The sequence below is a fragment of the Euleptes europaea genome, chromosome 4 (assembly GCF_029931775.1).
Source record: "Euleptes europaea isolate rEulEur1 chromosome 4, rEulEur1.hap1, whole genome shotgun sequence".
Classification (NCBI taxonomy): Eukaryota; Metazoa; Chordata; class Lepidosauria; order Squamata; family Sphaerodactylidae; genus Euleptes; species Euleptes europaea.
In genome coordinates, this window is record NC_079315.1 from 56,119,075 (window position 1) to 56,146,400 (window position 27,326).

The window sequence follows — 27,326 nt, forward strand, 5'->3', positions numbered from 1 at the left end:
TTTTTATAATTACATCGAGGCTCGAGATTAATAACAAGAAAATAGTAAGGAAACGATAGACAAGATTCCGTGAGGGCATACCGTAACTTTTATTTTTTTACAGTAAACCATTAGACTTGTTAACTAGTTATAGAAAACGGTAAACTTTTGGTAATGTCATTCAAATAATCAACCCCTGTGGTACAATTACAATAATGTTATTTACCCGCGCCACGATGGTGTTGTAAATGTTCTTTAACTTCAGATACAATCTATGTTTGATGTTCAATTTTTCCCTTTCCCTGTTTTCCTTCTGTACCCTGGTGTTCTAACAGGGATACAGACTCTTCCCCAACACCAGTGGTCTCAGATCCAAATCCAGTCTTCCCACTGAGGACCTTAAGGTTTGTTTGGAGAAGTTATTTGGTACATCTAAAGCCCTAGGCCTTGAAATTCAACAGCTGGCTCCACCAGTTGAAGACCCTGCATTTCCCTTTTTGGACACTGCTTCTCAAGCACCTGTAGAATCACTCATGCTGCTGGCCAAAGATGGTTAAGGATGCTTGGCTAAAGACCTCAGTGCTCCCTAATATGAACTCAAGGGCATGTATAAATTATTTTCCCCCTTCTTTTCACTCACCTGAATACAATCTCCATGGTGGTCAAAGTGGCCGAATACAAACTCCATGGTGGTCAAAGCAAAAAGCCCACTCCTCTCCAACTGACAGGGAGTGATATGTTCTCAACAACCAATAGATCCCTGTAACCTCCATCTATTGTAACTGAAAACAGCTTTTCTTCTAGCCAGCAATTATCATCATCATGCAAATGAACTATGTATTCTATGGGCTGGTCCTCCACATCTCCAGTTTCACCCAGAAAAGGTCACTTTGCATCCCAATCCCACCTTTCTCTCAAGGTGCTCAGCTCCTTCCACATCAAACAACTTATAATACTACTGGTATTTTTCAAAAACTCTTCTTTTAAAGAAGAAAGAGCCCTGCATGTCCTGGATGTATTTTGCTCACTCATCTTCCCTTCATCCCTTCATAAGGATCTCCATCTCTTGATGCAGCAGTGGCAAGAAAAAATTCTTAGGGACTCCACCCAATGCATAAATATATGGTTATCTTCTTGTATCTCACATTGTTACCAACTGGCACCACCCTACAGGTCACTGTACAAGGGTGGTGGCAAATTCTATGGCTTTTGCACAAGGCATACCTATCCCAGATGTGTGCAAAGCAGCAATCCAGTCACATCTTTTGACCTTTATACATCATCGTGCATTGGATATTTGAGCCTGAAAGAATGAAGCTTTTGGTTGAGCTGTGCTGAACACAGTGTTCTAGTGATACTCACCTGTTTCTGCCTTCAGGTTTGTCAGTGTGCTGATTATATCTCATCACTGAGATGCACAAAGCCCACAAAGAAGAACAGATTGCTTACCTATAACTGATGTTCTTCATGTCACTTGACCCACCCACCTTCCCTGCAACAGGTGCTTATTTTCCTGTTGTTATGTCTAGGGAAGAAGAACTGAGTGGGAAGCACAGCTCCACCTTCTCTGAACACACAAGTTGCTACCTTGTTTTCCCAGAGGCTTAGCTTTAAAAGCTTTTCTGAATCAACTCAATGATGCTCAATTCTCATGAGTTGACTCAGGTAAACAATATAGGGGTGCAGGAGAGTCAGCTCAGACAAATTTGTCTGCTTAGACAAATAGAATTCGAGATATCCTTTCTGGTGTCATGAACTAATTAGCTTCTTACATCACCTAATGGTATAATCACAACAAATTATCATTTAAGTCCATATATACTTAGTTTTACCTGCTCAGACACCCTGACCCTACTCTTTTGTGTGCAGGAGTTTCAATATGCACACATGTCTTTTATATATGCAAGGGCTTTCTCATTCATATCACTGGGGATGATATCATGCATATCCATTTTATTTTGCAAATGAAGATTCTCTTGATATCAGAGTGAATGGGAAGAGTTTTCATTGCTCCTTTCCTGTGATTGGGAATTCTTGGAAAGTTGGACAAAGATTTTGGGCACTTTGTTCTGTAACCTGAGAATGAGTTACTTCAGCATTATGCTGTTTGGCTTACTCTTATTGCATGATGTAATGTTAGGTGTTGCATGATGTCCTAATGCTTTGTTCTTTCATGTTCACCTGACTTCAAGAACAGAGATAGTCCTACAAAGAGAGAGGCAGAGAGGCAAGTGTGTGCCAGAAGTAGTATACATATACAGAAGAAGAGTTGCTAGTGTCCCTTCAGGACTCTACATCAGGAATGATATCATCATGGGTTAGTGCTGTGCCAACGAATGCATTAGCGGTTCTCTTCATTTAGTATATACATTCCAAATCCTGCATTAGAGTCAGATGGCATACATCCCTTCTAGCAACTGGTGCATCAAAGAACATGAGAATAAGCTCTTTTCATGAGAATAAGTGGGCAGGCAGCTTACCAAAACCTGGGTCCAAGAAAATACTAGATGAACATGGTGGATGCTCTGCTCGAGTGGGATTAATCCCTTTGGTCTCTCCTTTGTCCCCTTTATTACAGCATCCATATTGTAACAAAAATAAGTTCTTCACTTACAGCCTGACAAGTAAGCAGTTCATGAAAATGAATGCCCTTGTTCTAAATGGAAAGATTTGGATTACATATTGAGAAAATCCCCAAAAGAACACCCATTTCTTCAGATTCTAATTCTGAATACCTTGGTATCATAGTTTTCACCAAGAGCTATAACACATGAAATTGAGTTTCACTGCAGGCCTCAGCACACACCCTGTTCATCATAGTGATGAGCATTTTACTATTTAAAAAAAGAAATATAACATTCTATCAGTAGCTGCTTAATGCAGAATTTACTTAGCATTATAAAATACTTTGGCAAAGCCTGCTTGGTCATATACCTTCCTGCCAATTTCTCTCTTTTCTTGCCCCGTGCCCGTCCTTCCACTTGTTGTCCAACATCTCTCCCTTCCCAATGTACACTAGCTATCATTGCAGCACATTTCCCCCAGCTGGAATGATCAGAGTGGCACTCCCCTTGCTTGCTGGCTAACCCTGGGCCAGTTCCACACTGTCAGCCTCTGATCTACTCACATAGTTGTTGTGAAGATAAAATTGAGGGGAGAATGGTATAAGCCACTTTGGGTTGCTATTGGGGAGAAAAGTGGGGCATAAATGAAGTTTTAAAAATCCTGGCTCCCTCTCTTGCTTCTTGAAAGTCTGTGATCCACTGGCATTTTTTGTGGTATTCGCCCATGCGCAACATAAATTTCTTCAGTGAACATAGCTGCTATTTTTGAATTCAATCCACAAGACTAAATGCTGATTTAACCTTTTTCTTTGTTTTCTGCTGCATGCACTTAAATCAAACATATTCACTTCTAGCTGCCTGGTCTGTTAAGAGTTCCAAATACTGTTCACCTTCTAATTGCTCTCTAAGACCCTGACTCATTAACAGTGGAAGTGGTGATTTTGTTACATGGGCTAATAGTTTCAAGTTACTGGAGGAAAGGCATGAATTTGATACCAGTGTGCTAATTTTTGCTGTTGTCAATAGCCTTGCATTGTCCTTGGGCAAAGGTTACATTAAATCTCTCTCTCAAATGCTTATTTGTGGAGAACCCGTGGTAGTTTGGCATTCGATGAAGCCCTAGTGAATAAGAACAGTTATTTAGTGAATTATATATGCCAGGAGAAAGCCTAAGTTTTACCAGTGTCTTTCTGTGTCACCCACTATAATAGCTCGAGTTCCAAAGAACACTCAAAAGAAGGATAAAAAGTGTTATCATGCTCTTAAAGCAGGCACAAAGGCTAGGGCTTGCCATAATCCAGGGAGCAACACGAAGCACTCCAGGCAGTAATGGGTTGTTTTATTTATGTCCAAGAGTTTTTCTACCTTTTCCAGAAACGTACACCCCATATCTCCCAACTGCCTTCAGTAGCATTTTTACCAATAATCAGATGCAATGATGGTTGGGAAGATTGGTGTTTTAGAAGGACTGGATCCTCTTGCGGTAGATAGAGTGGAGTTGACATTTGCAGAGGAAGTTAAGAGCTTGGGGGTGTTCGTGGACCTAGTCATGTTTGAACAGTAAGTTGGTGTCAAGAGTGTCATTGATCAGCTCCTTTTAAATAGCCCACTCTCTCCTTTCTTAGCCTTAGGCAACCTGGTTACACTGACCAGTGAGTTTGTAGGCTCACAGTTGAGTTATTGTTCTGTGTTGGGCGGGGCTTGAAGACAAACTGGGAACTGCAGCTGGTTCAGAAATGTGGCAGCCCAGTTACTGTCAGTTACTGTTGATGGGAACATACCTTGTCCATCTTAAAACACCTGTATAGGCTGGCAGTTTGTTTCCAAGACCAATTCACGGTGCTAGTTATGACTTTTAAAGCCCTTCATCACTTGAGGGCAGCAATGGGTTGTCATTAGAGCTGGCCTCCCTATGTGCCTTCTTTTTCTTCTTCTGTCAAATTACACATGGGGGTTCAGACTGCTTCCCAGGCTGCTATGGCCCTATACATTGTTATAAGCGCCTCTTTGGGGAAGGCAACGGCAAACCACCCTGTAAACAAAGTCTGCCTAGTAAACGTCGGGATGTGACGTCACCCCATGGGTCAGGAATGACCCGGTGCTTGCACAGGGGACTACCTTTACCCTTTTAAAGCGCCTCTTGTTTTTAACTATTAAGTGATTCAGTTAACTATTAACTGAGCCCGGCCTTGGCTGGTGGATTGATGCTGGTGTATAAATTGACTATCTAAAGGACTATCTTTTTCCATGTGTCCCCATGTGCCAGTTGCAGTCCTCAGGTTGTCACCTGCTAGCTTTCCTGTTGCTTAGGGTAGTTCACCTGGCATCAACTAGAGCCTGTGCCTCATCATAGCTCCCATACTTGAGGAAGTGAGCATGGAAGAGGCACTGCAAAGCTGCACTGTTGCTGTCATTTTCAATGGGGTGTCAGCTGCAGGCATTATTTGGGGGAAGGGTTTTATGGGATTTTATTGTATTTTGTATTTTAATTGAATGTGTAAGCTGCCTTGAGATTGAGGAAAGCAGGGTATAAAGTTTTAATAAAAAGGAAATAAAATAAATACTAGAGCAATTTATGCAGTGTGCCTAAGCTTCATTTGTTCAAATTGCTCTGGGTTAACTGGGTTGTTGTTGATCATTCACAAATTGTATATATGGTGAAATGTCTCAACCCTAAATCCTTTTATTCAGTCATTGTTGCCTCTACAGATATAAAATAATTTTTATATTCAATAATTAATTATCTTCTTAGAAAAAATAATATAAACACTTCAGTTTGGAAACCAGTTTTTTAAAACTAAAGATATATGTGTTAAGTTAGAAATGTAGATATTCGGATGAAATCTGGGGAAAGCATTACACAAAGGTGAAGTTCAAAACATACCATTGGGCTCATTAATGATTCAGAGAGGTTGGTTACAGTTCCCTCCTTTCTAATCACAAGACAAATCATGATCAATACTTCTCTTTCAAGGTCATCACTAACTTACACCCCTCTCCGGTTTGTACATTCATAATCTCCCCCCCCCACGGTACAATTTCCTTCTTTTCTCCTTCCCACCCCATTAAACATGTAGGAAGCATTTATTTCTGGAACGATGAGCATGAAGATTTTCTTGTACATAGATTTTACTTGGTCAAGTAGGTACAGAAAAACATGGAAGCTCTTAAATTTTAGTTAGCAGGTAGATGTCTGCTTATTTGAGCTACTTATTATCGCCTCAAGATGTAGAGAGAGCTGCTAGGATTGGGGAAAGACTGTCCTCTGGAGCCAGTAAGACAGTGTCCAATTTTAAACCAGAAGAGAAGTAAACTTTCTCCTTACTTCTCAGATAACTTCTGCTTTTGTCATGGGAGGCAGATTCATTTGCATCCACAAAAACAAGAAGAAGTGAGTGAGTGCTGTGGAAAGAGCTAGAGTTGGCTTGATACGGCAATCTGTGCCTTCCCTTGTCTGCCTTTGGTCCACCCTTGCTCAGCCAGGGTGACCAGAACGTGTGTGTTTGGGCTGCCTTTGCACAGGTCACTTCCTCAGCACAGCTGATTATCACCCTTCCTGCACAGGCTTTGTACAGAGCTGTACTCTTCCCACCCAGTAAAGGCTGCATATATAAATCATGACAGAATCAATCATTGACAGGAGTTGTCCTCCCCATCATAATAGAGGATAGTTGTGATATTTCTCACTGCTACTTCAGAGGCATATGTAGGAATAGGAGTGACACTGGTATCACTTTTTTTGCCTCTATAGATATAGATGTAGGATCACAAGGCTTTAGTTTTATCTTGGCCCATTCTGACTGCATAGGTCTCCCTTCTGTTAGCTTTTCTTCATATATAGGCAGTGTGGCTAGATTCTTAGTAGATCAAGGAACCAAAATAGCCTCATGACTCTTGATTGCTCCAGGAGCAGGGATCTCATGATGCTTCCTTATTTAAGAGTGGATCTTAAATAAATTCTGGGTCTTACACTGAGCTTTCCAGGTCCTGATGTTAGAATTCTGAGGATTCTTTGCTTGCTAGAAAGGAAGAAAAGCTTCTTAGGGATGACAGCATTATAAAGGAATAAGCCCAGGATAGAGTTTCCCACAGAACCCATTTCTCAAACTTCCAGCCAAGACCATGGAAACCCTCTAGGTTGATTAAATTTGCAAGAACTGACAGCATTCTGCCTCCAAACCTTCCACACCCATTGAGGTAACTTCCACCATCTAAAGCCAAATTTCACTACTGCTCCTACAGACTCCTACTTATTCTTTAAGTGGTACCCCATAGCAGCGGTCACTTCCAACACACTTCTTTCCTCAGAAGTGATCAAAATGACTGTCACATACACAGAGCTGAAGCAACCTTATGCAAAGGGTTTGAGGCCTCAGCTAATGTCATCAAAGTTTCATATACAACTTGTGTTTCCACCAGAGCTATCTTCACATGTGTTGGTGTAATCCTGGACCAGAACAGACTTGATGACAATATTGGGAACAATATCCAGAGGGTCTCTCTCAAAATGGCCTTTTTGGAGGATGCTTGTTCATATACCCACTGTTTACAACTTTGGCCAGAATGACTTCAAGATGATCCAGTACTGAATCTAAGGCCTAACTAGCCTGTTTTTTCCCTAGCCAACGTTCTTTGGTAGTTCCTCAGAAGAATTTTTTTAGACAGTAAAAAGAAAAAGAATCCCAGATCTGTTTCTCATTGCCTTGGCAAGAAGCTCAGTTCTATATGATAACCTTCTCACTCAACATGAACTTGCCAGTTTGCTATTATTTCATAGATGATGTATTTGAATTGTTCTCCATGGACTATTCATTTGAACTGACTTGTATTCTGATGGAGACATTTTTTAAAACACCCTCATAGGTATTCTTTCCAAAGCCCAATATATCTTCATATGCTGAAAACTAGGCTCATCTTACCAGCTCCTCTCCGAGAAAGAGAGAATGGAATCTTCTTTGTGTTTTTCACAGTCTCAGAGAAAAAACACGGAATAATGAGTTGTTCCATATCTAAAATGTGTCAACCCATTCCTGGTTAAAAGCATTTTTAAAAGATTTTATTCATTGATTCCCTCCCTGGGAAGAGAACCACTTAAGGCCCTGGTGGTGGTGGAACTGCTCAGTCACATGGCTTGGAAGATGCCCATCAAGTATTAACTACACTGTGGCTGTTTCCATGCTAATTATTTGTAATGTTTAATGAAACATGTTATCTTTTTGTGTCCACACCATTTCCCCTTCGTTTGGTCTTGGAAATGTTTTTCAAGCGTTTAATGTCCGTTTCTTTGACAAATGCTTATATGACTATGTATTTATTTACTCTGTTATAAATACAATCATCCTTGGGGTACAGACAAGCTGGAGATGCTTCCTTTCTCTGCCCCTCCGTTGGCAACACCCACTGCGTTGCCTGTCTCCTCCTGTCCTCCCCCCCTCCTCTTTCGTCAATAATTTTCTTTGTTTTTTTTTTTTTGTAATCTGCATTTGGTCTTATTGAAGGAACATTGGAACGTTGAAGTACCCCCATTGATTTGCATGGGGACCTGATTTAACTTTTTCCTAACATCTCATTTTTCTAACATCTTATTTCCCTTAAGTGCACTTTGTAACTAGGCTGACCACCCATGAGGGGGGTGGCAGGAGAAAGATAGGTCCCCTGCTTGTGTAAACTGAAAGTAAACATGCCTGTGCAGCTTCTTGCTTTGCTCCCCCGCCCCAAATATCTCTGCTTCTCTACCCTTAAAGTGGCGGCAAGGATCATCAAGAAGGGTGGGCCGCGGGTGAGGCACAGAGGGAGGGGGCAAGCGAGAAAAAGAGCAAGCATTCGGAGGAGGCTGAGAGGACCTTTTGATTGGCAGCATGAGCTACCAGTGCCATGTCCCAAGTTGCAAGCTGGTGGCATTTCCCTGCAGTGGCAACCAGTTCAGCATTCTCTGAAATGGTTCCCAGACTACACAGTCACATGGAAAGGATTCACTTCTCCTGTTTCCCCTGCTCTTCATTTTTTTAAAATGTGTTGAATTTTTACTAGTTAAGGAACGCTGGAGCAGTGTAATAACCTCGAAAGGATGGTGGTTCTGTGATTGTGTGTGTGTGGGGGGGGATGTGCCTGCATAGACATCATGGTTAGGGTCTTTCTACATGCAGTGCAAATAAACACAAGAAGCACTCAAAAGTAGCGATGAGAAAAAAACAAAAAAGTTACCCAGTGATTCGGCAGCCAGTCATAGTGCACCAGTCACAGTGCTAGAGTGCATGCGCAAAAACAAAACAAAAAGGGAGAGGAAGAGGGGGGAGCATCTTGGGCATTCACAGCGTCATGAATGATGCAACACTCCCCTGCGGAACATCATCCTTTTCCTAGAAGGTGCAGACAGGGAAAAAAACATTATTGGGAAGAAGGTATAAAACAGAAAAAGTGGTGCAATGCAGGCAGAAATTCTGAATTCATAACCAACCTTCACAGATCGACCACGAGGATAATATGCTGTAAGTGAATGGTGCAGAAACGGCCAGCATGATAACCATATATGTCAGCTTCAGAGGTTGAGAAACTAACTGAAATGCAAAGATACCCCAAGGGATATGGGGAAGAGAAGAACATGCACTTTCTGGAGTTGTGTGATCATATTAGTGTTCCAGTGCACCAAATCAGGGGATGCTATTATGTTCTAGACAGATAACAAGGTTGAAAAAACCAATGTAAACAGGAAAAGAGGCACTTGCCTCAAAGTACATGTTGAAGTGCCTAACAATAAACTGATCACTAAACTCTTGGACCATGTTTGCAGGAATGACAGTAAATTGTGGAAATCCAGCTATTAACTTTCTGTCCCAAACAACAAAAAGCTGCTCAGATCCATGAAATGAGTTACTGTCAGACTGGCTGTATAGTCTCCTCTATGAATTCCCTCATCTCATCCCAAGTTGGTCCAAAGATTTTACAAGCAACAGGTGGAAGTGATCCTCATTGCTTTGCCAAGGTAGCAAAAAAATCTCTGGCTTTCATGATGAGCTTAATGGTTCCAGAAACCTCAGCTCTCCATCAGGGTTCTGTAACCTAGAGCCAAATACTGTTTTAATGGCCCTAACTGGACCTTTTAAAAATTCTTAGGGACTACTAATTTCAAGAACTTGGGCAAGAAAAAGATCCTGGGTACACCTCAGCACATTAAGTGTTAGTGTTGGGAGCTCTATATGTGGGAAAAGATCCCCCATATATATATTTTCCACAAGGACTACATAGTTATCAGGCTTAACTGATCTTTTAAATCCCAGGATCAACTCAGCCTCCCACAAGGTGTTCTTTCCTCCATAGCTGCTCCTCAGACTAGAGAATGTCAAACCCTTTATGTATACGCAGCCATCAAGTATTATGTAGACAGGACCAAGTCCATTTGACAGTATAAATCCCTGTTAAATTATTTCAGATAGTTCTCTCTGGATAGGAGGATTATGACTGATGACTGTTGAGAGGGTATTCCCAAACCTAGTTGTTTCCTTTGCTCGAGAAGCACAGAAGTCCACAATTTCCTTTTTTTCAACTATGGTGTCTGAAATTCTGTGCTTTCAAGCATTTTAAAATTAAACTTCATGTAACTTTAGGTTCCTGAAATTTGCCAAGGCAAATTGTATTTTACACTGGAAGACTTTAAAAGTGCAAATATTAAGAAGGAATACCGATACAATATTTCTCAGTGTTTTGATTTTTGAAGTATTAATGGGCCATTACTTTATGGTTTTGAGAGAAAATTTCTGTCTATAGGTCATTTGCAACTGGTAAATAAAGTTGGACACATTTTTGTCAGCTCTCTCCCTTATGCTGTGTCTCCCCCCCCCCTTTGCTGGCGTTGTTACTGTTTTCCCTACAGTATTTTTTTTGCTTCCTTTCCCCACACATGTTTTATTCTTAATTCCTCCCTCAGCTGCTGCTTTCCTTCTCACCCCTTCCCACCTCTCCTCTCCCCCTTGCAGCCCCTATGTTCTCTTCCCTCTTGCAGCCCCTGCAGTGTCTTCCCCCTCACAGCCTCCATGGCTTCTCCACTTCCCCATTCTAATCACTAACTGGACTTCTTCATCACCTGGCGGGGACTATGCATGCTGCCTGTGTAAGACATTGTCTCTGTAAGACAATGCAGGGGAAAAACCATGAGCAGGAGAGTATTCGGGATGCCTCTTGTCACCTGCACTCTACCACAGGTGCTGTTCTGTAGAAGGTTGTTATCTATGTAAGTAATAAGTAGTTTTACCATTGGGTGCTGTGATGCCACACAAGGTCAGGACAGATGTTGGTCAGGTTGCTAAGAGAACTTGGAATTTGAATGTTAAGGTTGATGAGCAGCTTCTGCTAAATTGAACCATATATTAATTATCTACACACTATGATTATCAAAATGACAGGCTTCTTGTAGGTGCAAATCAACCGAGCAATTTTAGAGCCTTTCAGTGAAAAACTGTCAGACAATACTTATTGATTATGTATATGATATAGAAGCAAAAAAAAATTCTTCCATGTTAGAGATCTCTGTGCAAACATAACAGAGTTGCACTCTTCTAAGTCCATTGAAGTCAATGGTTTTAGAATGATGTAACTCTGTTTAGGATCGCACTGTTGATTTTACTATTGTTTTAAAAAGTAGGAGGCTAGATTGAGTGGGGTTTCCCCCCCCCCAATGGTATAAGTATGATACAAAGCACAGCACTATATGTGCTTAGAAGGCATATCTGAAAAGAATAATCATCATTTCAAGACGAATAAATCTTTAGTCATGGGAAAATGTTTTGAAATTATGACAAAAGCATTCCTAATCTTGAGTGATGTAAGGTTTGATATAATACAGAGAGTAAACATCTTTTAGGAATTATCACCTTGCTTTTGGCTTTGTCCTATAATATTACAAGTACAATTAATCTTGAGTTAAATAAAACATATCCAAATTAGCCCTTGTCAGTCAGAAAAAAACTCTTACTTCATTCATGCTTGTGTCATTATCCTTATAGCAGGTTTTGTGTGTATATATTGATTTGGGGCTGTTCATGAAATGCTAGTAATAGAAAATCTATTTCTATTGTGTTTTCTCTATTTTTCTGCAAGCACTACATTGGCTGTTAATATGATTTATATTAAAGTACTATACTGCACAAATGCTATATCTGGCTATCAAATATATAACCGAGTACACTGAAGGCCAAACTGGATGAGATATTGGAGATCTATGACTGGATTTCCTACCTCTTTAAATTTGTTTTATAGTACCCATGGGGCTTTAACTGGATTTGGACTACAAATATGTGTAAATGTTTATTCCATGCTTTCCACAGATTCAGGGCTATTCCCAGCAATTCATATAAATTACATAACCAACATAAAATTATCAACAAACAATATCAACACTACAGATCAACACAGATAGTTCAAGTCCAGCAGATAGAACCAATAAATAATAACCTGAAGAAACCCTTTGGAACAAGCAAAAGAACTGCATGCTTTCCTAAAAGTGGCCACTTCTCACATCTTCACATCTCTCAAAGAAGACTATTTCACAAAAGGGCAGCAACCACCGAAAAGCCACATGCCTTCCTCACAAATGTGGGTGGGGTTGGGGGGTAGAACACTTACCAACAGCTGTCAGGCTGAAGTACGGTTGTGCACAATTCTGTACTAAGATTGACAGTGCAATCCTAAACAGAGATATACTTTTTAAAGTCCATTATGGAAGTCTGCTTCAGATTGTTCTGTCAGTCCCTTAACCGACTCCCATAATGGACTTAAAAGGGTATAACTGTGCTTACGATTGCATTTAAAGCAGAGGGTCATCACAAATAGAACAGAGGGGAAAGATTAAATTGTGAGCCCAGTCTAAATCCCCCCCTTCCTCTCTGGTGTGTTTGAAAAATATCTGATTACAGATCTTCAGCATGTTTTCCATTTTCTATATAACTGGCAACCCAATTTTGAAGCAATATAGCCAGGTAGATACAAGACTAATACTGAGCTTTATATAGTTGCTGTGGCTGATATCTGTGAACTACCAGCTCACATACTGCATTCCACCCATTAATGCAGCCACTGCCTACCGTATATACTCGGGTATAAGCCGACCCGAGTATAAGCCGACCCCCCCAAACTTGAGGCCAGAAAAGGGAATTTCTTATTGACCTGAGTATAAGCCGAGGGTCAATAAGAAATTCCCTTTTCTGGTAAAGCTGCACTCTAAAATGGCGGCCGCCATTTTAGAGCGCAGGGAAGATCTTGCCCCTGCCCCAGGTCGCCCTCCCACCGGCCTCCCGGGACCTCCCAACCCACCCCAACCCACCCCGACCCCAGTGCCATTCAAGGGGGGAGGGGGAAGAGCCCCTGAACCCCCTACTCACCAGGAGAGTCGGCGGCGGCAGCAGTGGCGCAGCCTTCCCGGCCCTGCAGGAGGCCGCTGCCGGCCGGAAGAACCCTCGCGGGCCCGGCGGGGGCGGCGGCACGGCCTTGCCGGCCCTGCAGGAGGCCCCTGCCGGCCCCTGCCGGCCGGAGGAACCCTCGCGGGCCCGGCGGCGGGGGCGTGGGGGGTGGCGGCGAGGCCTGCCTGCTCCCAGGCAGGCCCCGCTGGCCGCTCCCAGGCCGCAGGAAGGCGAGCGGGGAGGCGGCGGGGGCGGCGGCGAGGCCTGCCTGGGAGCAGGCAGGCCCCGCTGGCCGCTCCCAGGCTGCGGGAAGGCGAGCGGGCCGGCAGCGAAGGATGGCGGCAATGGTAAGTTTTCCTCCTCCCTCCTCCCCCCTACCCTCCCCTACCGTATTGACCCGCGTATAAGCCGAGTTGGCTTTTTTCAGCCCTTTTTTTGGGCTGAAAAACTCAGCTTATACGCGAGTATATACGGTAAATGCACAAACCGATGTTCTAACATGTTGCCTAAATTCCACCCTAGTGACATCATGATATTTCATGGTAAAAACAAATTTTTGGGACTCAGAACTGTTTTATAAAGTTAGGCAGGTTTCAAACTGTCCTGAGTAAAACCTTGCCATGTGTTTGCCATACTCTGAATCCAAGTCTGTGCCCTTCATTCTGCATGTTCTTCCCAGCTGCAATATATCAGAAAATGGGTTTCTAAAGTGCCTTTTTTGTTTTATTTTTTCAAAAACCAAACCTTCCAAAACATTCGCCATTACCTCCCCATAATAAAAGGAACACCTACCTAGTTCTATACTACTTTTACTAAAACTAGTTTAACTTCAGTGTCATTAGCACACTGTACTTTCTTGAAGAAGAAATTGGTGCTGGTTTTCCTCTGCTTCCTCTCTCTCTCTTCAGTGAATAGTTGAATGCTGTCCTCTACACCCATTTCAACCCCTACAGCAAAGAAGCATGAGAGACAAAAAGCAGGATGCTCCAGCCATGATTTTTGCCCTGACTTACTGACCTCCTTCTGAGTCCCCAGGAGTGCAAGCTAACAAATGCTGTGCCTTTCAGTGCTATTTGGAATTCCATTAGCATTCATGTAGAACTACAAACCTAGGAACTCATTTCTTATCTGAATGCAAGAGTTAAAACCAAACCTTGCAAAAACTGACCTGGATTCAACAAACAGCATGACTAGTTCTGGGTGTCCAAGGGGACTTGCATTTCCAAAAACAGCATCTCACCATACTGCCTGGCAATCCTTTTTTTGAAACTGAGGGGTTTTGAAAACTGTTTGTGTTATGGCATGCTCAGCTCTTTATATACACCTGAAATGGCTTTTTGGATCCTGGCCATGACCAGTAAATAAAGAAGGAGTTTGATAACATTTTTGTGGAACATAAACCTACAGGATTGTAGCACAATTTTATTCAGTTAATTCAGAATTATTGCTGTTGTCTAAATTCAGTAACTCTTTTACTCCAGTACAGTCATTCTGAATACAGAGGGATTGTTAAAGTGTTTTCAGGTGGGAGTCCTCTGTTGCCACATTATCTGCTCACAGGCGAAGAGGGTGAGGTGCTTCCAAGGCATTATTCAAGGTCAGGTGCCAGGATGCTTTTCTCTCAGAGTGGATCATGATCAAAGGATGCGCCAGAATCCTCCCAATGTACTCTGTGCTGCGTGGACCCTCCTCAGAGGAGGAGGATAAAGGGCCTGCTCAGCTAAGGATCTTATGAACAAGCAGTTTGGGTGCTGGGATGTGTTCTTTCTGTATGTTTCTGGTCTATTTCTCTCTTATTATTATTCAAAATACATCACAGTGGTAATTATTATAGCATCAATTCTGTCTCTTATCATTCTAAAGTCCAACAAATTTGTGCAGAAAAAATATTTCACTGGGCTCTCTGATGATTTGTCAGATTTGTTAACAATGCAGTCTCCCAAATACAACTAATCATATGTTGATGCAGTCATTTTAGCAGCAGTAAACAAATTCAGCTGCACATCCAGTCCTGCAACAGACTCCTTTACATATCTTAATAGGATCACTTTAAGTTCAAAAGGTATGTTACAATTCAGCATTTTATTAACAAATCCAGCAGCCTTTTACTAAAAAACCTGAACCTTGCAGCCCAGTCAGAAAATTTTTGCTCCACTTCTACCTCCACCCTCCCACCCAGCACAGGAACCGTTGAAGTGTGGGCTCATGTGAACAATGGGCTATGTAAAATAATCTTGAGTTGTCTTTGAGCTTGATCAACATCCTTTTTCTATTGCATTAATGCCAGTGCATCTCGTTGCAGTTCAATTAAAACAAGGTGGTCTGGTAGATCAAATGTGGCTGTCATTGCAAGACTGCGATAATGAAGGTGAGACCATCAGCTGTACAGACTCATAGCTCATGGAACACAGAAAAAATATAATCCATTTTTCTTTTTAAAATGGGTTTACTATGAAATGATTCCATCACAGTAGTAGTCTTAGTATGAAACATTTCTTTGCCATTCTTGCATTGTATGGTCTCATATATTTCATTGATTGTTACATTCATACATACTTTGCAGGTGCAACAAGTGGAGGATAAAGATGACTTTTCATTGCCTCCATTTTGCAGCTTTAACTGTCTTGGCTCCCAACAGTTTTGGATAAGACAGAAAGATGCAGGAACAATGTCTATTGCTAATGGATATAGAAGCAGCAATAAGGAGGAACAAAACTGGATCTAGCATTTGATAGCCAGCATTTAATATCAGAGAGGAGTGGTGATATGCAAGCTTCTGAGACCTACTAGTGGTATTTTGGGGACTGTTTTTATTGTTCTCCAGATCCTCCAGATAGATCTTTTGTATCCAGGCTTTAAATGGGTTGTAGAATAGACAAATTAAATAGATGTTTAGAAAGAAGCAAATATTAAAACCTGGTGACTCTAACACAGTGTCTTGAATGTTTTCAGGTACAAGTGGTACTGCTTACATTATGGGTTTCCATATAACAAAGACAATGGGGATACACACACACACACACACACACTGAGCTGTTTTCTCCAGTTTAAGTGGTAAAAAAAGGTCTTAGCCACAAGTTGCCTTTCTAAATTGATGTTTTGTGCTAATCTGGACTTTAAACTTTTTAAACCTAGTTCATCTCACAATCTGAAGATTTTTATGAAGATAAGCTGATTTTCCCAACTCCATCCTGATTGGGATTTTTTTTCTCTTTACTCCTAACATTTCACTCCAGATTTCATGAACCACTGGGTTCAGAACTCAAGGAGTAAAGAGATAATGTGTTTCCTGTTTCCCAGATGTCCACAGACACATCGGACTAGGTGAATTTTTAAAAAGACCCACAGGTGCATATTTCAATGAGTGACCTCAAGATTTCAGGACCCCAGGAAAAGAACAGCATGTGGTGTAACTCAAAAACAAAAACGGATAGAACCCCCTTCAAAACTTGTCTGCTGGAATACTAAAATACTTTGGAGTACACAAAAGACCAAGTTTGAAGGAGTTTTATTTTGTTGTTGTTACTAGGCTGCAGACAAGTACAGTTGTGTTATTTTCAGCACTGAATGAGTTTATTGTGAAGAGTTTCATTCCATTTGTTTTCTTTCTGTGTTGCAATATATGGATGCACTTTTCCTGGTTCCCTTGAATTTCGGGATACACCCATAGAAGTTTTAAAAATTAAAATCTTGATGTTTGTATTCTCCAAATGAAAAACACAGTGTGATGACCCTCCCCCCATACATCAGAATTCCCAAGAGGCTAATGGAGGTGGTTAGAGAGCAGTTTGAGGTGGGATTTAATCACAAAATCCCATTTAATTGTATTGTATGGCAAACTCTGTGTCTCAGTGTAGAAACATATTGTTGAATTTTTCACAAGACTAGGTATAAGGGGGGACTTGGGTGCGTAGGCAGAAAGGCAGTTACAAGTGGGAAGGGTGGGGGGGGGCTGAGAAGGGGAAGAGGGCCCTGGCCACAATATTGTTAGTTTTTTTAATAAAAGGAGTGACACTCAAAGACATGCAGAATGGAAATGAAATTTCTACTAAATGAGATTGCCTTGGTTTTTAAACAGTTCTTTTCTACCAGTGTGCCATAATAGATGTAGCAGTAAGCCACCCATAACTTGCTGTACTTTACAGATCAGCTCTAATTTATTTTAATATTATTTCAAGAAGATAACTGAATTTATATATACAACTTTCTGAATATATTTTGTAGTTAGGTAGTATGAGAAAGAAATACTTGGTAGTTCATTCATTTTGTGATCGCTGACAACATCCACAGGATGAACCTTTCTGAAGAAATTCAGTTCATGGCAACATTATCTTTGTTTTCCATACCTTACAAAACCAGTGGTGGCTTCATCTCCTCAGGTGTCTTCTGAATCTGTCTCCATATGTATGTCCTGAGCAGCGCTGCCTCCTAAGAAGGTTTCAGCCTGGCCGAAACCTCCTCCTGACAGGTTGCACGGGAGATTCGCCACCAAAAGGTGGTGTATTTCGGCTGGGAAAAAAGGGGGCATCCCTGAGCTGTAACAGGGAACACCTCCTGGGGACGCTGCCACAGCCTTTGCTGGTGTCTGGACACCGGCAGGCTCCGGCAGTGTCCGGGCTCAGTGCTGCAGCGGCCGGCGGCTGGCCCTGCATGCTGGCGTTGGGGCCACAAACGCTGGCGTGCGCTGCCCGGCCGCTGGCACTGTGGGTCCTTGTACCAGTGCAGGCCTTCGCTGGCCTCCAAAGGCTTTTGGTCCCGGCCGCCGGCGCATGCCAGGAATGCACTGCTAGTGTTACTATTTGTAAGGAGTTTTAGATGGGACTGCCTTCCTGGGTGTCTGGTGATATGACATCTCTTGTCCTGGAAAACTAAAAGAAAGCACTATCAGCATAAACAAGACCTTACATAGCTTCATTCTCCCCTTTCTCAATACAGATTGGGCACAGATCTATACAAGCACTTGTGTAGAATATAAAAGTATTCTTCAGCTCATTTCAGTTATTTAGAACTTATTCCCCCATCCCTACCTTGTGAGTAAATTGTAAGCTACTAGTGCAAAACCCGTCAACACATCTTTTTGAAAGGATGTTACGTGAACTGTAGTTTTAATGGGAACTGTATTATCAGCTCTGGCAGAATTGTAGAAGGAAATGCATACTGGGCATTGCACAGAAAGATGTGAAACTAATGAGAACACATAGTAAAACTTCAGTTACAATGCTGAATGCAATTTACATTTTCATTTCTCTCCCCCACCTGCAAGAGGTATATGTCTTTCAAGAGAGTGGGATGGGAGTAACATAGCCTAAAATATCCTCTTACAAGGAAACCTGCTGTATGCTAGTATAAGAAAATTGATAGTCATCACAGGCAGGGTATGGGGCTATTAACCTCACATTATCATGCTGTCTGAAATGTGTTGCGAACAGGTTAGATTTTAATGCTTAACTCCCCTCCCCCAATTATTTTACTATAGAGATCAGCTTTAGAAGATTCCTCTAACAAAGAGCATTGTATAGGTTTTACTGGTCTGATTGACTGTACCAATAAATTTATTATTATATTTATCTAACAAAGGGCATGTATTTTAAACCTCTTACTCACTTTAAGTTCACTTTAAGAACTTAGAGACAAGTAATTCAATAAAGATTTAAGTGAGCGTTGCCTATACCAGTTAACCAGTCCAGTTTTATTCAGGTGATTCTGAAAATCTCATACAGATGGGTGTAGAGTGATAAATTATGTTTCCATGTCTGAGTATTAAATTTCTTGCATATATCAGTGCTTCAGGGCAGCAGTGGGGAGGCTTTGGCCTCCATACCCTACTTTGCAGCTCTCCCAGGGCACCTGGTTGGCCATTGTGTGAAACAGGATGCTGGATTAGATGGATCATTGGTCTGATGCAGCATGGGTATGGTTATGTCATACTCGTTAGGGAGGAAAAGAACATTTAGCAGATATACAAGACCTTGCATTTTTTAAAAAAATCCTTCTGTTAGGATTTTTTTAAACCACATAAACAGGTTTAGCTTAAATACTTAGGCATCTGTAAATCACACTGATTTACATATATGCATGCAGGATTAAAACCCAAAATTTCAATTTGACGTACCGTATATACTTGCGTATAAGCCGAGTTTTTCAGCCCAAAAAAAGGGCTGAAAAAACCGAATTCGGCTTATACGCGGGACAATATGGTAGAGTGGGGAGAAAGGAGGGAAGAGGGAGGGGGGAACTTACCACCGCCGCTGCTTTTCCCCGACCGGGGGTAGCCTCCAGGGGCCTCCTGCGGCCGCAGGGAGGCCCGCCACCGCTTTTCCCCGACCGGGGGCTTCCTCAACGGGCCTCCTGCAGCTGCAGGGAGGCCACGCCACCGCCCCCGCCGGGTCCGCACCGTTTTTCCCTGGCTGGGGGCGGCCTCCAGGGGCCTCCTGCGGCCGCAGTGAGGCCCGCCGCCGCTTTTCCCCGCCCGGGGGCGGCCTCCAGAAGCCTCCTGCGGCTGCAGGGAGGCCGCGCCGCCGGGTCCGCACCGCTTCCCGCCGCCAGGAGCCCGGTCAGGTAAGCCTGCGTGGGGGGGGAGGGGTTATAAGCCGACCCTCGGCTTATACGCTGGTGCCTAATTTTTCTCCATTTTTGGGGAGAAATTAGGCACCTCGGCTTATACGCGGGTCGGCTTATACACGGGTATATACGGTAGCTATAGCATTGTTATAGTAAGTTGTCTGTCATATTATTAGAGTACATGACTGGCAGGGATCATGTATCTGAGGCACCAAGAGACACTACAATGGGAGTCTGGAGCCCTGTGTTCCGCTCACCTCAGCCATTGACAGAATATGTGACCTTGTTTCAATTAACCTCTCTGTAAATTATTCACTTAACCTCTCTGTAAATTGATTTGTTTATCACAAAAAGCAATGTAGTCATTAGAAACTGTCTAAAGGCACAAAGGTAGCTGCAAATTAGATTTCTACTTTGTGTTTGGTCTAGGCATTTGCATCTAGTTTGTTGAAAGTCCTCCCCTCAAACATACATTCATCTCACAGCAAGATATGTTTTGTTTCTTACATTCATACTGATAGTGTAGTGTGGTACATGCTGAAATTATGCATTTACTTGTGATAATACTTCAGATATCCTTTAAGATTATGGTAGTATTGTGGTGGTGAGCAGTAGAGATGACCTGAATTTTTCAGGAAACCTGGTTGGGAGTCAAATTTACTTTGTACAAGACTCATGATCAGACTGTGAGCCAATAAGTATTATGTTTGGATTGCATCAAGCAACTTGAATATCTCTCAAGAACAAGTTAGCAACTGCCCATTGCTCAGAAGCCAGCTCACAGTTGATGGGAGGCTGAGTATCTGGTTCTGATCCCTCCCCCCTCCACAAAACAGCTACACAGTGATGTTGCGAAAGGGAAAGGAGAAAGAACTTTCTCTTCCCTCCTCTTCAAGATGGGCAGGGACAGATGTAATGCTTTTAATGCAAAAGGGAGAGGTAAGGTCTGCGCCCCATCTGGGTGGGGGCAGAAACAATGCTTGTTTCGCTCCTTTCTTCTGCCGCCCAAGCTTACTGATCTCAACTGGCAAATGGGAAATGAGTCGAACTGACAGGTGTTTGAGCATCCCTAGTTAAAAGTAGTTAATGTGGTAAATGTGGCAGTATCCTTTACAGGTATATCTGCAGTATGACGATACATGGCTGAAGTTTGGTGTAAATCATGATGTAAAGTGGAGATAAAATATCACCAGTGTTGTACAGATATTGACTTTAATACAGCGGCTCCAGTTTGTGGGCAGAGTTCAGTGAAAATAGGCAGACATTTGGCATATGTAGTGAGAAATACCTGGCACATGCAGTGGATTCCTATTCATAGAAGGTATCTGGAAGTACCTGCGCACCTTATACTTTGTGTCATGTGTGTACTTGCCTGTCAATTAAGATCATCATCTGTACTTTAAAAGTTAGGTAGGTGATTACTGGAGACAGGGTCTTCACTATGGTGGCACCTGATGGTGGAACCTTCCCAGACATATTCTCCTGGTACCAGCGATGCTATCCTTCAGGAACCAACTGTCCTTTTCTTCCCACAATTGATGGTAAATAATATTGATTAATGACCTTTAATCTCTGCTTTTTTATGTGCTCAGGCTTTTTGTTTTTTGTTCTGCCATTTTTTGTTTGTTTTTCAATTGAGTTCTTTACCATCTTGATGTCCCAGTATACTAGAAAGATAGAACATAAATGTTTTAAGTAAATAAATTGTGTGGCTAACATCATAAGGCACCGTTTATAAAATGATCAAACTCAGGTCCCTCTTCTAAAGTTACTCATCTGTTTGCCCTCCTCAATACAATATGGCCAGTAATTATAGACACAAAGTTTTCTGAGCGATGTATCTGGGGCATTCTTTGTCATTCTAACAGGTATATACACACACACAAATATAATGCTCCCAACTATAATTCCACATGAAATCCTGATTGAAAGACTTCTTCAAATATTTTAGCTCCTGTTTCATGATGATATTTTGATAATGAAACAGGGCATTGTTCTTGTTCAAGACAGAATTTCCAGAAACTGAGGCAGGAACCTCTCTTTGCCTGTGAATTAAAAAAAATGTATGGTGGCATTAGCTGGCATCACTTTATGGCAGAACAGCATAGTTCCAAGTAGCAATTGAAAAAAAACATGGATGATTGCATTTCATTTTCTGCTTGAAATCAGTATCTGAAAATTTTCATAAGATTTTCTTTTTAGATAATGTTGCTGTGCCTTTTCTTCCTTCCCTTATACTCAGCATTTTCATTTCTCTCCCAGTAAATCGTTCTTCATTTAAATGGGCCACAGTTACATGTCGTGTTACAGTAAATTGCTTCCAAGCAGTTTTAAGTCAAAGTTTATATTCAGCTTGCTTAAAATATCCTCAGAGGCAAGGGGTATTGAGTAACACTACTGTATTTGAGACACATTGGTATACATCAGGGGTGGGGAACCTTTTTCCTGCCAAGGGCCATTTGCACATTTATAAAATCATTCGGGGGCCATACCAGGTGTAGATCTCCCGGTGTGGGGGGGAAGAGGCTAGGGTTGCCAGGTCTCCAGCCACCACCTGGAGGTTGGCAACCCCAGGGGAGGCCACACAGAGAAGGCCTGCAGGGCACCCCCACTCCCCCCTCTCAGGTGGGAGGGCAGCCAGCGGTGGGTCCCAGCAAACAAGGCGCCAGGCCCGCAGTTGATCGGCAAGGGAGGAAGGAAAACAGAGAAAGAGGAAAAGGGAGGGAGGGAGAAAAAGAAAGAAAAGGAGAAAGAAATGGAGAGAGGGGGAGAAAGAAAGAAAGAAAGAAAGAAAGAAAGAAAGAAAGAAAGAAAGAAAGAAAGAAAGAAAGAAAAGGACGGAGGGAAAGAAAGAAAAGGATGGAGGGAGACAAACAAAGAGACAGAAAAAGAGGGAGAGAGGGAGAGAAAGGAGAAAGAGTGACAGAAAAAGAGGAAGGAAAGAGAGAAAAGCCTCCCCCCTCCACGCACACACACCGGTGCACGCCAGCCCGCACAACCGGGCCCCAGCCTCCCCACCTCCCCCGCCCACACACACACACATACCCTGTGGCACACGGAGCCCCGAGCGATTAGGCCCCAGTCTCCATGCCCTCCCCCCCCAGAGTCCATAAAAGGCCTCCTGAAGCCCGATTGGCTCCCGCATGCATGCTCTGCCGCATGGAGCCGCTGGCCTCTCCCCCCCACCCCCGCTGCTCAACAGCCGACAGGCAGCGAGAGGGGCTTACAATGTGCCGTGGCGTTCCTGTACGCCGCCGCTGTAGGGGGCAGCCTTAGGGGAAGCATCCCTCCCCTCTCGCCGACCAACAGCCGACAGTCGGCGAGAGGAGGTCCAAAGAGCACTGCAGCGCCCCTGTAAGCCACAGCCCCAGGAACACCCTCAAGGAGGACCCCCCTGCGTCCCGCCTCTGTGGCAGGGCCCCGGAGCTCCCGAGGGCCACAAAAAATGTCCTCGGGGGCCGCATACGGCCCCCCGGGCCTTAGGTTCCCCATCCCTGGTATACATAGTGGGAGACAAATTGAGTACGTTTTAAGCAGATTTAAAAGCAAGAAGATTTCAGATTTAACATTTTCAATTCGTACATACATCCCTGGCGAAAAATGGCACCATGAGAAAGATGAGGGTCTCACTTTCACCACTTGCATGTATAACAACCATTTCCCAATGTAAAGGGACTGATGCCAGTAGTGTGCCAAGACGTGTCAAGATTGTGGCTGATCCTGTTCTCATTTAGTGAGTTTCTCAGATTTTTCCAAGAGATGCTGAACTACAATATTGATCTATGCCACAGCTTTCTCAAAGCCAATCATCATGCCACATGAAAACACGAAGTTGCCTTATACTGAGTCAGACAATTGGTCTATCAAGGTTATTATTTTCTATTCAGACTGGCAGCGGTTCACCAGGGTCTCAGGTTTCATACCTGCTACCTGATTCTTTCAAAACTTGAGATGCCAGGGATTGAACCTGCGATCTTCTTTGTGGTGAATGGATACATTATCACTGAACCATTGCTCCATCCCAGTTCTTAGTTGTTTCACAGCATAATTTCCATATCCAATGTGTGGGTGTGAATTGGCCCATATATAATATATACTTGAAAGTGTGTTTGGGAGCCTATGGGATGGAAGTTGCAGTACTATACCTGTTGTCCCTGGATGTGAATATCTTGCTGGGTATACAGTGCCACTTCTCCTTTTTTATCACATCTAAGTGTTAATAAGATAAAGATAATATTGCATTCTGCAGACTTAGTTACCATAATTGTCATTACAAGTAAATTTTACCTTTTGCAATTAATCTCCTTAATGTCCTAAAGCCTTTCCTTCAAACAGATTAGGAGAACCCTCATTAAAGAACCATGGCAATATTAAATTAATTACACTTGCTCTGAGATTATAATTTGTTTGTGATTTAGCCAAATCCGGTTGTCTCTCTTTGTTTTTGTTGGCTTTTTATTCCAAGCTATAGTGATTGTTTCAGCAAAGAGGAATTTAGGCAAGCCTCTTGGAAACATGAAATAGCACCTGATAAACTTGTTTGTTTTTGCACATATGTCATTACCTGTGGGGCGGCAGGAGATAATGCTGTTGCCTCAGGCGTTGAATTAGCAATCAAATGGAATGCAGATGAAGTAATTGCTGTTTACTTCTTTCAGAGATCTAGAGTTTATATTGATAAAATGTAAAAGCAAAAAGGGGGGAGGGAGCACTTCACACTACATACAGTTCCTGCACAACAGTCAGTTCTGTGCTGAAACTTCATGAATATTACATGTCATTCATCAGATGTACAAATGCGTTTAGGTGTGTTTCGCCCCAGCAGTTTAGCAAAGGACATGCCCGTGGTTCTTGTATTCAGGACAGGGTAACATGGCCATAGCATGGTGGAGGGCTAGTGTTTGCAGTTCCCCTGCTCCATGCATGTAGCCTGTAGTGTGAAATGAACCCTCCACACTCAGTGTCACCCTCCACACTGTCAGATCACATTGAGGGAAGAATTGTGCAAACTGATTCTTTTGAAAAGTTGAGTGTACACATGGAGGTCCCTAATCACACCATAGCTTATCTGACAAGGGGCGTGGGCTATTCCTTCACTTGCTATTGGAGCACTGCTTTGCCTTGGATGTATACACTGAGATAAATGTATGCTCTTCTGAACTGGACATAGGCTTCCAATTTGCCCGGTTATGGTGATCAATTGCCCGGCAATTAACTGGGCTGCTCGCCACCCCTCAGCTGGTCAGCGAGCAGAAGCAGGCCCGCTGAAGGGGGGGAAGTGGTCTCAGCATAATGACGTCACTTCCGGGTTTACCCCAGAAGTGTCGGCATCGCAATGGAGATGCTCTAGCATTCTCCCCCAAAACTCTATGGTTTCCATAGCGTTTTTGGAGGACAATACTGGAGTGTCCCACGCAGTGCCGCCGCTTCCGGGGTAAACCCGGAAGTGATGTCATCACACCTCATCTGTGGATCGCCACCCCCAGCACCGCCTCCTCAAAGCTCTCGCCAGTGATGCGGGGGGAACCTGGCAACACTAGCTGGAGATTGTGGTTGTAGTCCTGTACTCAGTCAGTGTTTCCCCCCCCCCACACACCATGTTATATTTGTGCTAATTATATTGCTTTGCTTTCAGTGCTGAATGTTTTCATGTTTTTTATGTATATATTCATCTATCGGTCATTAAATACTTTAAAAATATGTAGAGATTATATAAAATGGTAAATTTCTTAAGTTACATCTATTTTGTTTTCTTATGCTTTTGGCCTATGCTTTGTAAATGCATCCCATATTTATTTTATTCTTAGATATTCATTTGTGTTTGGTTCTTTATGTTAATTTTTATTTAACTGTTCTAAGCATGAATTCTCATATGTTTGTTCTGTTTCTTTTAGGTTCTGTTTTGTTTCATAAGATCCCACTGGATGGGTAAATGAAATGAGGAAAAAAGAGAGAGGGGGCTATTGAGGATGTTTGTTGAAGCTATACACTGCATGCGGTGGACATGTTTATTGTGCTGTCAGTTGCAACATTCCTTGGACCTTTCTTGTAGAGATGGCTTGTGTTTGAAGGACTGTAGAAGTACGCACAGTTTTGGCAACATCAGTGCAACTATTAAAAACTCAAGAAAGCAAAAATATAAGCTATTGTATTCTGTTGCAATGATTCTGCTCATAAAGTGACATTTCAGCAAAATTCTGTTGCATTATTTTAGTTTGTCTATTTGAAACTAGCTGGAAAAATTAATTTTATAGATAATATTTATTAAAGGTGAACTGCAGATATTTTGTATACTAAAAAGGTTAAAGTGTTTGACATCCTCATTCTGTTGTCAGTTAGATTTCAGCCTATGAATGATTTTATCCCTGACTTCAGCGGGGCAATTGCTCTTTTAAAAACTGAGTGCCTGTAGATTTGGAGGATACAAAGATCCTAAAGATGTAACAAAAATACTTCTGCAGACTTTCCTCATGCTAGTATTTCTCATCATGAAACCTCCCACGAGTTTCTTTGGAAAAATTATAAGCAATAAAAATCACCCATCAGAAGCAACTTCTAACATTTAGTTGAGTCAACATTTATTAATATGCCATGTCATATGCATAGCTCAGTGTTTCTTGTTCTAAAGATATCGTTGGTTAGGAAACTATATAAAAGTAAATGGATGCAGCTGAGTAAAATACCCATATGATTTTAAATATCACTTTTTCCCACTGCTTTTAGTAAGTTACAGTTGTTGAATTGCTACCTTCGCAGTTCAGATAAGTTTAATGGCTAAACTTAGAACTTAAATTCATCAGTGTCATCACCGCAGTTGCTGGTTCCACAGGAATATGTATTGTGGTTATCCTGCTGCTCTTATACATGCCCCCATGGCTACTGTGATACTAGTCTCCAGAGCCCTTAGGAAGCGTCTTCACTTTCTCACATCTCGTGCATATTTCTCTTTTATGATGAGACATAAAAAGTGCTGGGATGATTTGGGGATTGCAAAATTAGTAAAGTTGTGCTGAATTTCTGCCTATGTCATAGGTGCTCTTTTATAAATAAAAACTGAGTCGAAATTCTAATAAAGTGTCATCAGACATTTAAAGGAAAAAAGATATTGTAAACAAAAAAGTACTATGTGAAGAAGCACCTTATATCTGATTGCTCCTGTATTTCCTTTATCACTTGCATCTTGATAGGAAAAAAACTAATACTCTGTTAACACCAATTTAAACTGGGTAATAATGGAATTCAAGTCACTAAAGAAATTTATAGGATCCCTAAAAACAGTGAGTGGAATAGATCTTTCCGTAACTTTCCTACTGTAGCCCCTGTGCCCTCCCCCAATTACTTGAGGACTAGAGAATAGAATGCTATGTACTAGATGGGGAGTCACAGAAAACAGAAAATACCCTCCCTTCTGCTTGTGCAATAAAACTGTTGTATCTTTAGCTGATTCCAGTCTTATAAAGGGTACATAATTCCTATGGTAAAGATAGTTAATTATTGGAATAGAATTCATAAACCTGTTCCTAGTCATGTAAATCTATAAAATAGAAGTTAAGTAAATGTATAAGTCAGTGCAGTATTGGAAGGTGGAAAGGGAATAATCCCATCTGTTTAAATAAGATCAATAGGTCATAGATTAAATTCACGCTCAGCAGTTGGGTCACTGAGTGTCGAACTTCAAAATGTCTCTAAACTTTATTATTTCAAAGTATTTAAGCTTCCAGATGCATATACCTGTTTAGGATCTTAAATAGCCCTTCGTAATATTTTGCATTTCAACTTTAAGGTATAGCTGCAGGTCTGATTGTTGAATAGTTCTGCTTATACTGACAGT

General features: G+C 42.1%; 1 protein-coding gene across 5 annotated transcripts in view; it reads left to right on the top strand.

The window, feature by feature from the left end:
* NTRK2 (neurotrophic receptor tyrosine kinase 2) overlaps positions 1-27,326 on the top strand; it is a 190,021-nt gene that overhangs the window by 73,984 nt on the left and 88,711 nt on the right. For 2 of the 5 annotated variants that reach the window (XM_056847989.1, XM_056847987.1), the window contains one exon: positions 15,237-15,302. The exons of the other annotated variants lie outside the window; for them this stretch is intronic. In XM_056847989.1, coding sequence (XP_056703967.1) covers positions 15,237-15,302 — 66 coding nt within the window. The remainder of the gene's footprint in view (positions 1-15,236; positions 15,303-27,326) is intronic. 5 annotated transcript variants of the gene reach the window in all.